Consider the following 13082-nt stretch of genomic DNA (forward strand, 5'->3'; position numbering starts at 1 on the left):
CAGTGCTGAAATAGTATTTTTATTAAATACTTTCAAGATCCAAGTTTGAAGAATAACAAAGCTATGATGAAGACCAACTAACACTCAGACAAACACTTTGATAGTCGGCAATTCATGGTTGTTATCATCGTACAACGTGATCATGCAAAATAAAACAAAGCCAGAAAAATATAAACCCAGCATCCATCTAAAGGCTGGGTGAGGGGGGGGTGAGGGGAAAGCGCAGCCCGATAATATTTCATTACAACGCAGGGAAAACATCGAGGGCCTCATAACAAGCTACGGCGCCTGAATCTTTTTTTTTTTTTTCCTTTTTTTTTTTTGAACCTTTTTTAAAATTTTGCTTTATATTTTCATATCACTTAATTCAACATTCTGGATGGATGAAATTTCAAAAGATGCAAATATCATATATTAACACTAGCTCCATCCATATTTTGTGATAGAAATGTGTAACTGAAACATGCAAATAAGTAGGTGTCCCGCTCTGGTGGCACAAACCTGCACATCGACACCATTTCTCTCCTCTCAGCAGGCGGCATATAAAACCACCGAGGGTAGATTACACGGATAAATAATTAAGTCCTGATCAATATCCCTTAAGTTTTTGTTGTCTTCACTTCCTCTTCCCTTTTGTTTTTTTTTTCTCTACATGTATGTGAGGGAGAGTGCAGAACTCCAGCTTGGCAGATTGGTAAAATACCAACCAACAACAGCAACATTAATAATAATATAATAATAAAAACTTAAAACCAGTAACACGGGAACAACAGAGAAAGGAACAAATAATCATTTCAAGAGCAGAAAAGGAGGGGGAGGGTCAGTCAAATGGAGATATCAAGGAGGGAGGACACCTAAAGCAGCACGACGAGGGCGGCGCCGGTCACAGCAGCGGTGCAGATATGTTACAAAGCCTAAAAACACGCCGCCTGGAGTGCGTGGGTGCATATGATATGAAAAGACGGCTCACAGCATCGTGGGACCAGGAGTTACAGACACTAGTTTCTTTAAAAATAGTAACCGGAGTCTCGTTTTGGAGGGGTAGGGGGGGTGGATTACCTCCATCTCTGCATTTGCTTTATTCCCCGTCTTCAGAAACAGTCGTTTGGCCATGGGAGAGACTATAGGAGAATTTGCTAGCTCAGATTTATTTATTAACGTAACTTTTACCTCAAATACTTCAGGGTTGAGAATTTAAAATGTCGAGGAAATCTTTTTTCTTTTTTCTTAACGAAAGTGGGAGTTACAGGAGGGGGGGTGGTTCCCCAAAATGCACAGGATGAGTGTCTCTTAGATACATGTACATATATTACACTTTTCTACATATATCTATACAAACACTGTATTTACACAGTGATTATAAACAAACCAGGCCCTTGCAGAGTAACAGACTGGGGAGGGGTTAAAAGAGGGAGAGGCAGCGAGCAAACATGCAGAATGCGGGCGGCTTTTCATGGTAAGGGCCTCCTCCTCTTCCTCCCTACACTGCATATAAACACACGACATAACGCGGTTAGCTTTAAATGTGCACAATTAAAACCCTTATTAAAATAAAAGCAACAAAAAAAAGAATACATCTCAGCTGCCCTACAAAAAGCAGCCTTGATTATAGTCAGTCAGTGAAAAATAAAATGACAATTGGAAAGAAAAAAGACGAATAATGGCTCCTGTTATCCACAAGAACACAGACGGATCAGGACTAAAAACACCACAAGTCGACCTCGATTCAGACACCCCCCTCCCCTAATGGTTCCCTCCCAGTACCCCGATCCCACGACGACGACGACTTCCGATCCGTCGGAAAACAAGCACACGGACGAAAACACAAACACGTAGAAAGCCTACACTAAAGTTCTACACTTTGGTGCTTCGTGTTTTTGATATCAAGTTTCTCTCGTCATCAAGTTCTCAGAGTGAATCTCTTTATCTTTTTTTAAAAATCGTTTCTTTCCCTCTTTAACTCAGCTGAGGAACATTATCCCTTCATGTCAACAACCAGGTGGCGAGGACAACTCTTCCAACCTGGTAATCCCTAAACCTGTACAAAATCTAAGCACTCCCCCTCCGCTCCTCCCTTTTTTTTTTTCTTCCAGATAAAGATAAATGCTTGGTTGGGTTTTGGTGGTTTCTGGTACATCTAGCCATAATTTACACAGTATATTCATAACTCATACTCATAAACTGTCACAAGTTCAACTGTATATCCTCTCCTCCCCCAGGACGTGTCATCTCGCACAGGCAGGAAAAAGATGGCTGCCAGGGGAGGGACAAGAGGGCAAAGCTGCGCCCTCCAGTCAGGCGCCAGATGCATGCATCATCATCATCATCTCATGGAGGGGTCAGGGTTGGGGGTGGCGGGGTTTCTCGTGTTCAGCCGGCCTCCGTCAGGTCAAAGGAGGGACGGGGTTGGTTGGTAACGTGGAGAGGGATGCGATCTCGCCCGGCCGGGCTTCCTGGCACCATCCAATCCACGCAGAGGATGCGCCTCTTAAAACACGCTCGCTGAAAAAAACTGCCCCCCAATAAACGCGCTCCAGAGGACTGGAGCCTCAGGGCCGCTGAGGGAGGGGGAGAAAAGGAGCAGCATGTTTAGAGTTCAGCTCAAACTGTCCCAAAACGAACCAAAAACACTTTTTAAAACATTCGGCGTAACAATAATCATAACAGATCAACTTTAGAAGCTGATTCTGGGTTTATAGTCAGAAACTCGTTTACATTTTGTCTATCAGAACCCAGATGAATATAAAACAGAGTATTTTATTGTGATTTTTATTGTTTTTCTAAACTTAATAATACCGAAATAAACCTCATCTTTATCTGACGCATGTCCCCAAAGTTCCTATAAACAGCCCATGTTTTCCATCTTTTTAAACCAAGTATAGCTTTGGGGCTTTTCTTCTTATTTTCTCAAACCGCTTTAAAAAATTGTTAACAAGTCTGAAAGAAAAAGTGTAAAAACCACAAAGAAAGGCGTGCTGGGCCGGGGGTTTGTACCTGATCACTGTAGTGGTGCAGCAGGTGCTCCTGAGCAGTGGAAGTGGACATTGAGCCACTTTCCATCGCGGCGGTGCCAAACGCGGGTCTCCTCGGACTGGCTGGAGCGAGGGCGGCCCGTGGAGTCGACAAACTGCGTGAGCCGGATGTAGGCGATGCAGGCGGCGTCCTCGCCGATGAGGTGCACATGAGGGTTGAGCAGGGTGGTGTGCACAGGCTTGTTGTTCTTGCTCAGCACTAGACATTAAAACAATACATGCAAACATCTATTATATTTTATTGAAAGCTGAACAATATTTCCAGTTGTTTAGTCGATATCAGCGCAGGAAACCTGTAACAGTCCTTATTATTTGACATCAATTAAATGGAATAAAGGATTGAAATAGATCAAATCCAAAGCAATAGAAATTAAAAAGAAACATCAGCCAGAGGAAAGCTTTGTTTTATCTCCTGCATGTCGACGGGGACACTCACAGTTTTCAAAGTAGAACTTGTGGAAGTCCATGCCTTCAACCAGGTTCCCCAAAGCTTCTGGTTCAAAAGAGGTGAGTCCAGGATCGCAAATCCTCCTGAAAGTCAAAACAGTACATTTGTAATTAAAATAAACAACCAGCAAATCCTCCTTAAAGGCATTAGTTCAACAAATTACACACAAACAGTTAATATAACTTAAACTAATCAGTGTTAAGGTCCAAAAAGAATTCAACCCTAAACAAAAATCTTTATAAGATCAAGAATTTTCAAATACTGCATGAACTTTAAATCAAAAGTAAAAATAAGTAAAAAAATAAATTAGCTGGCTCTAATTTGCTTAAAAACATATAAATAAAATAGAGATTTGGTTGTTTGGAATGAATTAGAAATAAAACTGATCAGGCAGACAGATGATTAATAAAAATGCTGTTCCAACAGTAAAGCATGGCAGTGGTTCAGTGATGCTCTGGGAGTGCTTTGCCTCGTCTGGTACACAAAAACAGCTTGATGTGGAAGATAAGATGGACTTAATAAATATCCATCATGTTGCCAGAAGCTGGTATGTGGTTAGGTACCTTGATCTCAGCAGGTCAAACTAGGAGAAAACAAAGTGAGAGCTGAAGATGCTCGCAATGAAAAGGCTAAAAAATAAAAGGATTTAGGATGAAGTCACTGCTCTCCCTCTATGTTACAAGGAACTGTTTGCAAAGCGATCTGATTTATGAGCAACAGCTGCTGGTTTGTGCATTTTGACAAATTTGATTTCTTCCCATAGAGAAATGCAGCACTCACGTGTAGGCTTCAAAATCGCCATTGTTGATTGCTTCAATCAGCTGTTCAGTTATCTTGATGATCTCCTGTTTACGGCCTACAGAAAGGAAGAGAAGCAGAAACAGATGGAGGGTTGCTTAGTAGCCATGTAATTTTAACAACGTTCAACCATAACTTGGGCTGCTGCCTGCCTTCACGCAGCACGACCCAAAACGACCCTTTTTAACGCTAGACATCAGACCGAAGCCGCTTGCTCACTGCAGCTTGACCACACTGTGGTGAGATGCTCAACGTTCTCGCCTTCAGTGCAACTCTGGTGGGATCAGACGCCGCCACCAAGCACAACAACTTCTGTCAGTAAACACATTTCAGCTGACAAAAACATCTCAGCTCAAGGGTCAGACTATCAGCTTTCATCACGAGCCTAACATGAAGCTTTGCTCATTCTGAAATCCGAAGAGAATAGAAGAAATGACAGATCAACCAAGATAGATTAACTGTTTGCCATACCAAATATACCAAAAAAACAAAACAACAGGCCAAACAGAGCTGAGGGATAATGATTCAATTTAATCTTACATTGAATGAATTTTAACTAGATAAATCACAAGTAGATGCAAAACAATCTGCCTAAGATTACAAGAAACGAACAGTGACAAAAAAATACCAAAATATTCTCATATAATATTAAGCCCCATTTACACTAACTACCCTTTTGAAACCGTACTGAGAACGGTCCGAGCACTTTAACAGAGATAACTGTAGGTGTAAATAGAACGCAGCAAAACTGGACCGTGCCAGACACAACTGAACCGTACTAAATCTAGTATTAGTTCAACAGTAGGGCTCGGCACGGCTCAGTTGTGGCTTAGTTCTCTGATAACAAAGAGCGCGTGAGCAGGCCGCGTTATCTTCTATTTACAGTCAGCTGGCTCATTTTGCAGGTTTCCAGCGTGTCCGGCTTTGCAATTCACAGATCTCTTTAACTCTTCAGAACACAAACTTCTTCTCAGCCTATTAACAATAATATGGCATCAAAAGAGCGTGGTGGGACCTTGATGAGGCAGAGACTCTAACTGAAAGTTAGGCGGAGGACGCTACCCAGGCCCATAGGTTCTTGAATGTTGTAGGCGCCGCCATTTTGTTAGCGTAATCCCCGCCTTGAGAGCTGTCGTATCGTGGATAGGAGGCAAGGAACCGTACTAATGTGATGTGAAAATGGTTGAAAAACAAAAAAAACAAAAACAACAACCTCGGCACGGTTAACTGATCAAAGCTCTGTCCGAACTCGGCACGGATCGGTTTCAGAGGGCTAGTGTAAATGGGGCAATAGTTTCAAAGGCTTTTAGCTCAACCAGGGATCCACCAGCCTGGATTAAAAAAATACATGCAAATGTATTTAAACCTTTAAGGATTAAATAGAGCTCTAACAGTTTTCATTGCAACTTTAACAGACTAATACCAAGCAATGCACGAGATTGTAGCACAAAGAGAAAGCAGACACTGTAGGGGAAAAGTGGCCTTTAGTGAGTGAATTGCAGTGTAGATGATGACGTAGGCAGAGTGGACGTGTTTTTCCTTCATAAGGAAAAACTCCAGGACCAGAGTCCAGAACCCAGCGTTCAAAATGTGAGTCCTATTTTGATTTTGAACAGAGCCTGCACTTAACTAATGAGTAAAGAAAGCGCTAATTAAGCTACTAATGTATGCAAAAAAAATCAGGGGAAATCCACCAAATAAATCAGGTAATACAGACAAAAACAGACTCCAGTCCAAATTTCAAAAACTATTTTTAAGCGTAACCAGAGGAAATACCCCTGAGCTTAATGTCACGCATATTTACATGTCTTTGGACATTAAGATTAAACGTCTAAAAGCATGCCGTCACTTTAACATTATCGGCTAATTTGTGGTGATTTTAATTTACAGAAAAAAAATTCTGGTGGCGACGTATTTCTTTTCTTTTTTACCGTCGCATAAATAATAAGATCAAGTCCACCTTAGAGGCTGACCAAAAATATGATAACCGAATCTCTACAGAAAAGAAAAATTGCCAAAGGGTGAAAAAGACTTTGGAACGATGTTTAACTTCAGAGATGAACAGGAAACAGAAGGCAGGGATAACTGGGTTAGTCGGTTAGTGATGGGTGCTCTTACTCTGCTTAGTGTTGCTTTTAGCAGCGACAGTGCTGCTCCCTAGTGGAGCGGCAGGGATGGAGGACTGTGATTGGTCTGAGTCGGGGCAGGAGCTGTTGCCCGTGCTGTTCCATGCCATGCGCTTTACATCATGCGGTGGAACTGAAACAAACAATGGAGGGTCAACAAACATGGGGGTGGACAACAGGGAAAATGAAATGCACTGTGGGTAAACTGTCCATGCATACAAAAAAAAAAAGAGAAAAAAAAAAGAAAAAAACTGTGGGGATAAGGTGGATGTGGGGGTAGTTTCAGTAGGACTGGTAGGATTTAGAGCTCCAACTTGAGTTTGATGAGAGACGAGAAGATGGGTAACATGATGCCAGGAAGCAGGGGCCATACAGCTCTAATTGGGATGCTTTGTGACTACTTTACTCATAATGTTCATATGGATTAACAGGGCTTTCTGTGATGAGCAGTAGCTTCAAATGCAGAGAAAATCGAAGCTATTGCTTGTTATTAGCTTATGTTATGCATAAAGGGAGTCAGCATCTTCTAGTAAGAAGGAAGAAATGGAAAATGGACATCAAGAGAAGGGAATGGCAAGGAAACAATTTAAGTTTTCTTTCAATGGCAGGAAAAATAGCAAGCTTCAGAGTAGAAAGAGGAAACATTTCACACAGGAGGAAAGAGCAGAAAGCTTAGAATATTAACAAAACAAAAGATGCCAAACAGAATAGAGGGGAGACAAAGAGAAACATGATGCGCTGCTGTGCAGGGTTCCAGAAGAGTCAGATGGGGAGTGGGCTGGCAGAGAGGGAGGTAAGCTAGACCTCCACCAGGTTATAGAGAGTGGTCACCAAAAGACACACACACACACACATTGAAAGGTTCCACAAGTGGCCAGAAACAGAGATCCTATCAGGGGCTTTTCGGGAAAAGATGGGACCTTAAAGTTGGTCAGGGTAAGAAGTGCATTTCGTGCATCCTGCCAGGAGACCTGTTCCCCTGAGGGTGTTTGAGCGCAGCACCTCTGCGCAGAAATTTTTGAATAAATTACCCATTTTGAGAAGCATTAGTAGGAAAGATGCATTAATAGTAACTTTAAATTCTGTTGAATAGTAATAATTACTGTTTATCATCGTGGTTTTGTAATTTTAAGAAGATTGAAAAAGGAAAAGTCAACTATTTCTATATTTCTATAAAACAAACAAAGAATAGACTAGAAAATTTTGTAATTAATGGGGTTTAAAACTGTTCTTTTAATTAAAGGGGGGGGATCCAGCAGGAAAAGTTTATGAATCCCTTAATTATGCAAGGATTGCATCATCATGCAACAGCAGTGTGCTTGTAGGCTCAAAATAAACCTGAAAAGTTAATTTCTTTGACGGGTAAGCGAGTTCAAATACATATATATTTTTCAATGACTTGTATGAACAGAATCCTTTATGACATAAAAGTACATAAAATATATTATGTGTAAACTGAACTGGATCCACTGTTTTCGTCAACTAACCTCTTGCCTGAACGATCTGCTCCAGGTTAACAAGGAGAGGGGCAAAAATATAACAGTGGCATGTTTGTAGCCAGTCAGGGCGGATCTACCCGGTACGTTTCTGAAGCGTTGGAGATGCGGTGGCGCTCCCCCACTGTTCTAAGTTACTACAATCAGCTGTGAGGGCACGGTGCTTTTGGATTTCAGATCAACTAAAGAACACGAGTACGGCTTTTAATTATGTGTATGATTTGTTTAGTTCATCATAAAATTCAAACATTATTAAAGAGCAATAATGCATTTTTCTGTGAGGAAAAATTGCAAAAGGAGCTTTAACAACCGGGGGAGGACTGCTTATTTAAAAGCTGTCAAGCAGACAACTTCTACAATGAAACAAGTCCATAATAAGGTCTCTGATAAAGAAACTGCCTGTTAAGATGGATGCATTCTAGTATGTTAATGGAAAGTTTAGTATAAGGAAAAAGTGGGATAGAAACAAACCAGCAGGGATAATTGGAAACAAGGTGAAAAATGTGAACCTTCTACAGCTGGAATCACCTTCAACCCTCTATTTCCTGGACTTTAACCGTCAGTCCTGTCAAACCATCAGTGATGGCTCACCAGGACTGGTCTGTTGCCCAGCTGCCAAAGGTCCTTCTCGAAGCGAAGAAAGTTTACATTTTATTTGCAAATGAGTCTGAAACTCGAGAAGAGAGGGGAGGCCAAACAATCGAAGTTGCTTCCATAGTCAGCGAGGAAATGCGGAGCCATATCATCTGCTGGCGTTAGCCCACCAAATTTTGCTTTCTATAATCAAAGTCTTCTGATTAGGTGTTACCTTAGCAGAGTCAGAGGCTGGCTGCTGCCACACCGCAATGATAAGGTTTTTTTTTTTTTTTTTTTTACAATAAAAGCCCAAACCAAGAGGTGATCTTCAGAAAGCAGAAATTTCTGCACAATTATTACATTATGTAATATTCAAATTATCTGTGAAATTGGTCTGTGGGTTTTTCCTGATGATGCACATTAGTAGAAAGCCAGAAATCAATTTGCCTCCAGATAATGAATATATTCAACTTATTTACTGAAATAAATAGACGTTTTGTTAGCTATTTAAGAATAATAACTTCCAGGAAAACAAATTTCTACCAATAAACAATATGTTTATTTATTAATTATTTAAGCCAACTTAGTAGGCAAAAGAAAAACGGGAGCTGAAGTTTTTTTTAAGCAGCATCTTACAAAGAAAATAGGGTTACTGCAGTTTAATAATATCCAGGTTGCAGTAAGTTTAACTTTTCTTAAACTGCTTTTGAATCTAATTCTTTGATATTTAACCAGAATCCATGAAAACCAGTGGGAGCCCTATGGTGGATCAGAGTGTGAGCGGAGCTCAAATATGTAAGAAGTCACTGCCAGTGACTGGAAGAAGCCGTGGTGGGAGTGGGGGGGAGTGGGTGTCGGGTCCTTGTAGGGGGTATGGGCAACCATATAGCTTCTCTTTGCCGTAGATAAACTTACTGGCAGGTGAGCTTTGAGGTGAGGGCAGAAGAGGGGGCATCTCCTCAGCGGCGCTGCTCTGACTCAGCGCTGAACTGTCTGCTAACACACAATAGTTACAAACACACACATACGACAGGCTGGCTTCGGACCGCAACAAACTTGCTGATCACTACAGTCAAATACACACACTTCAGGAAGGGAGAAAGAAAGAGAGTGAATAAAAACAGGAAAAAAGGGAATAAAACACATGAGTACCTTTCCTACCTTTCATTTCCTCCTCATCGTTTGTGGCGTTGCTCTCTGTCGATCCCTGAGGAGCGAGAGGAGGAACTGACACTTAAACCAACACAGACAATACCAAAGATCAAGTCTAGCTAAGCTTCACTGTGTTCCAATCCAGCAAGAGAAAAGTCTAACCTTGACTCCATCCGGAGGGTTGTGCACCACTGTGCTTTGAGACTCCTGCAGAAGAGAACGGAACAGTCAGTCTGGAACATCTTTGTCCTGAAACAGTGCATCTCAACTGGGTTTAAAACCGGCCCCAATTATTTTACAGGAGTCTGAGTGACTGCTGTAAAACAGAGTGAACATAGCATTCCTACTTTATTGGAGCAATGAGTGTTAAAGGCTTTACGCTTACAGATATTTTAATACAGCGCCAAGTAATACAAGTCTAGCAGTAACCACTTCAGGGCCATGCGGACAAATGCTTGCCTACATTATGTTTCAAGAGGAATATTAGCTGATTTAAGGTGTAAATGTGTGCAAGAGTTGGTAGCTTCTCTTTCATGATAATGTCGCAACACATACACGTATATATATTTTAGTGGTGGGCATAGATACATTTTTTTAATCTAGATTAATCTCACTGTAATCTTGGAATTAATCTAGATTAAAATGGCTCGTCTGAATTCTCCCAAAGGGTTTCCTGAATCAAAATCACAATTACTTTATTAATCCCTTGCAGGAATTTTTTTCTGGCAGTGCAATCGTTTACAGAAAAAAAAAAAAGAAGATAAGAACAAAAAAGAAAATACGAGGGGGGAGTAGCAAAAAAGAAATCATGAGACGAGAAGAACCACGAACAACACACCACGAGACGACATCACCAAGAAGCACCATAATACAAAAAATACGACGAAGCACAACAAAAGAAATAAAAAACAGCAGTAATTAAAAAAATGACTGGAGGAGGTGCCACCATCAAAAACAATACACAAAAAAAATACTACTACTACTGGCGACGAAACAACAAAAAAAACATAGGAGGAATCAAAAAAAAAAAAACAAAATAAGGATAATGAGTGCCGTTTACAAGGCCTCAGTGGTCCTTTAAACCAATGAAACGAAAACATTCAAATGTATACTTCCCCTTTTGGAAATTACATGCATCATATCAATTTCATTTTTACCTTCTTTGTTTTTAAAGCCAAAATGCATCCAAGCATCTGACTTGAAATGTGATGGAGCCGCGGGGCGAATTTTCATAGTGTCCTCCATGTTTTAATTCATATGACTCGTCGCAGTATCCCACGGCCGGAAATACTTGTGACACAAGGCAGCGGGCGTCAACACATCCGCAGAGACATCTGCTGGACTGAAAGTTGTATTCCACTTGGTTTGGCTGATGTGCACCAACCATTCATGGATTTTATTTGTTATTTTTTTTATTTTTTTTATAATCGAGTCTTGCCTTCAAGAATCGATGCAGTAGATCACAAAAATTAGAATCGCGATGCATCGTCATGACGATTATTTTGCACACCCTTATAAGATACCGTAATTTTCGGACTATTAGCCGCACCTGAATAGAAGCCGCAGAAGCTAAATTGCATGATTTGTACATATACAAGCCGCACTGGACTATAAGCAGCAGGTTTTTTTATGTTTAATGTCCTTCTTTCTCGCCGCCGTTCTGTCTCATACCACTCGCGGTTTCTCAAGCCAGGTGGCGCATTAGACCAGGGACTCATCTCCTGTTTCCATAATTCATCACAAACTGCTTGAGAAAGCTTTTGTACAATAATAACTGGTGATTTAAGAAAATAATATTCGATAAGATATTTGTGTTTAATACCCGTTTATTCAGATAAACACGAATTCTGTACTGTAAGCCTAGAAAATAGGTCATGATGAACTGTTTACAGTCAGTAGCTTTGTGTCAGTCAGTCCAAGCTCTATTTCTCCTTTTTCCACCAATCACTCAGGCAGGCACACATTATGTTCTGGATGTTGCAGCTCTAAATGTAAACATTGGCACCATCGGAAGAATGTTTCACCAGTTGAATATAAGGTAATAAGCATTTCCTTGGATTTTTGCATTGCATTAGCATTGAGCATCACTGCTGGACCTTGGTTTTAGTGCGAGTCTGGTGTTAACACAGCACATCNCGGGGCGAATTTTCATAGTGTCCTCCATGTTTTATTTCATATGACTCGTCGCAGTATCCCACGGCCGGAAATGCTTGTGACACAAGGCAGCGGGCGTCAACACATCCGCAGTGACATCTGCTGGACTGGAAGTTGTATTCGACTTGGTTTGGCTGATGTGCGCCAACTATTCATGGATTTTATTTGTTCATTTTTTAAATTTTTTATAATAGATTCTTGCCTTCAAGAATCGATGCAGTAGATCACAAAAATTAGAATCGCGATGCATCGTCATGACAATTATTTTGCAAACCCTTATACGATACCGTAATGTTTGGAGTATTAGCACCACCTGAATAGAAGCCGCAGAAGCTAAATTGCATGATTTGTACATATACAAGCCGCACTGGACTATAAGCTGCAGGTTTTTTATGTTTAATGTCCTTCTTTCTCGCTGCCGTTCTGTCTCATACCACTCGCGGTAAAAGTCTGCTTCCGGAGGACCTCCGCATTCCCCCGCACGCGGCTACCGTACTTGTGTGTTGAAGCAAATGTGACATCAACATGGTGGATGGTAAAATCCATAGATTTAGGTATTACGCTAGTGGCCGTTAGCTGCAAAAGTCCATGGATAAGCCGCATTGTTATATAAGCCGCAAGGTCGAAATATGGGGAAAAAGTCGCGACTTATAGTCAGAAAATTATGGTTTAAGAATAAAATAAGGGTAAGAATAAATTAAGATAAGGATGACGTGTGTGCTACCTAAATAATAAGTAAATAATAACAGTAAGCCTTTGAACAGGTTTCTCAACCAGGTGGCACATTAGACCAGGGGCTCATCTCCTGTTTCCATAATTCATCACAAACTGCATGAGAAAGCTTTTGTACAATAATAACTGGTGATTTAAGAAACTATTATTCAATAAGATATTTGTGTTTAATAACCGTTTATTCAGATAAACACAAATTCTGTACCGTAAGCCTAGAAAATAGGTCATGATGAACTGTTTAAAGTCAGTAGCTTTGTCAGTCAGTCCAAGCTCTATTTCTCCTTTTTCCACCAGTCACTCAGGCAGGTTGTTGTAATGTCCTGTGAGGCTGGTGTAGTTTTGTGTTAAAGAGGGTTCTTTATGTTGGCAGTCTGTTCATACTAAGCTAACATTATGTTCTGGATGTTGCAGCTCTAAATGTGAACATTGGCACCATCGGAAGAATGTTTCACCAGTTGAATATAGGGAAATAAGCATTTCCTTGGATTTTTGCATTGCATTAGCATTGAGCATCACTGCTGGACCTTGGTTTTAGTGCGAGTCTGGTGTTAACACAGCACATCAACGC

General features: G+C 40.8%; 1 protein-coding gene across 25 annotated transcripts in view; it reads right to left on the reverse strand.

The window, feature by feature from the left end:
* The window catches only part of LOC107089041 (calcium/calmodulin-dependent protein kinase type II subunit gamma), a 60870-nt gene continuing 47788 nt past the window's right edge, over positions 1-13082 (reverse strand). For 4 of the 25 annotated variants that reach the window (XM_015381597.1, XM_015381563.1, XM_015381651.1 and 1 more), the window contains 8 exons: positions 9791-9835; positions 9629-9683; positions 9392-9472; positions 6397-6537; positions 4261-4336; positions 3469-3563; positions 2995-3231; positions 1-2558 (listed from right to left, as the gene is read on the reverse strand). In XM_015381597.1, the coding sequence (XP_015237083.1) occupies positions 2999-3231; positions 3469-3563; positions 4261-4336; positions 6397-6537; positions 9392-9472; positions 9629-9683; positions 9791-9835 (726 nt within the window). In that variant the 3' untranslated portion in view covers positions 1-2558; positions 2995-2998. The remainder of the gene's footprint in view (positions 2559-2994; positions 3232-3468; positions 3564-4260; positions 4337-6396; positions 6538-9391; positions 9473-9628; positions 9684-9790; positions 9836-13082) is intronic. The other 21 variants (XM_015381710.1, XM_015381683.1, XM_015381744.1 and 18 more) reach the window with 9 other exon arrangements.

Source organism: Cyprinodon variegatus, unplaced genomic scaffold (genome assembly GCF_000732505.1).
Source record: "Cyprinodon variegatus isolate N-32 unplaced genomic scaffold, C_variegatus-1.0 Scaffold12, whole genome shotgun sequence".
Classification (NCBI taxonomy): domain Eukaryota; kingdom Metazoa; phylum Chordata; class Actinopteri; order Cyprinodontiformes; family Cyprinodontidae; genus Cyprinodon; species Cyprinodon variegatus.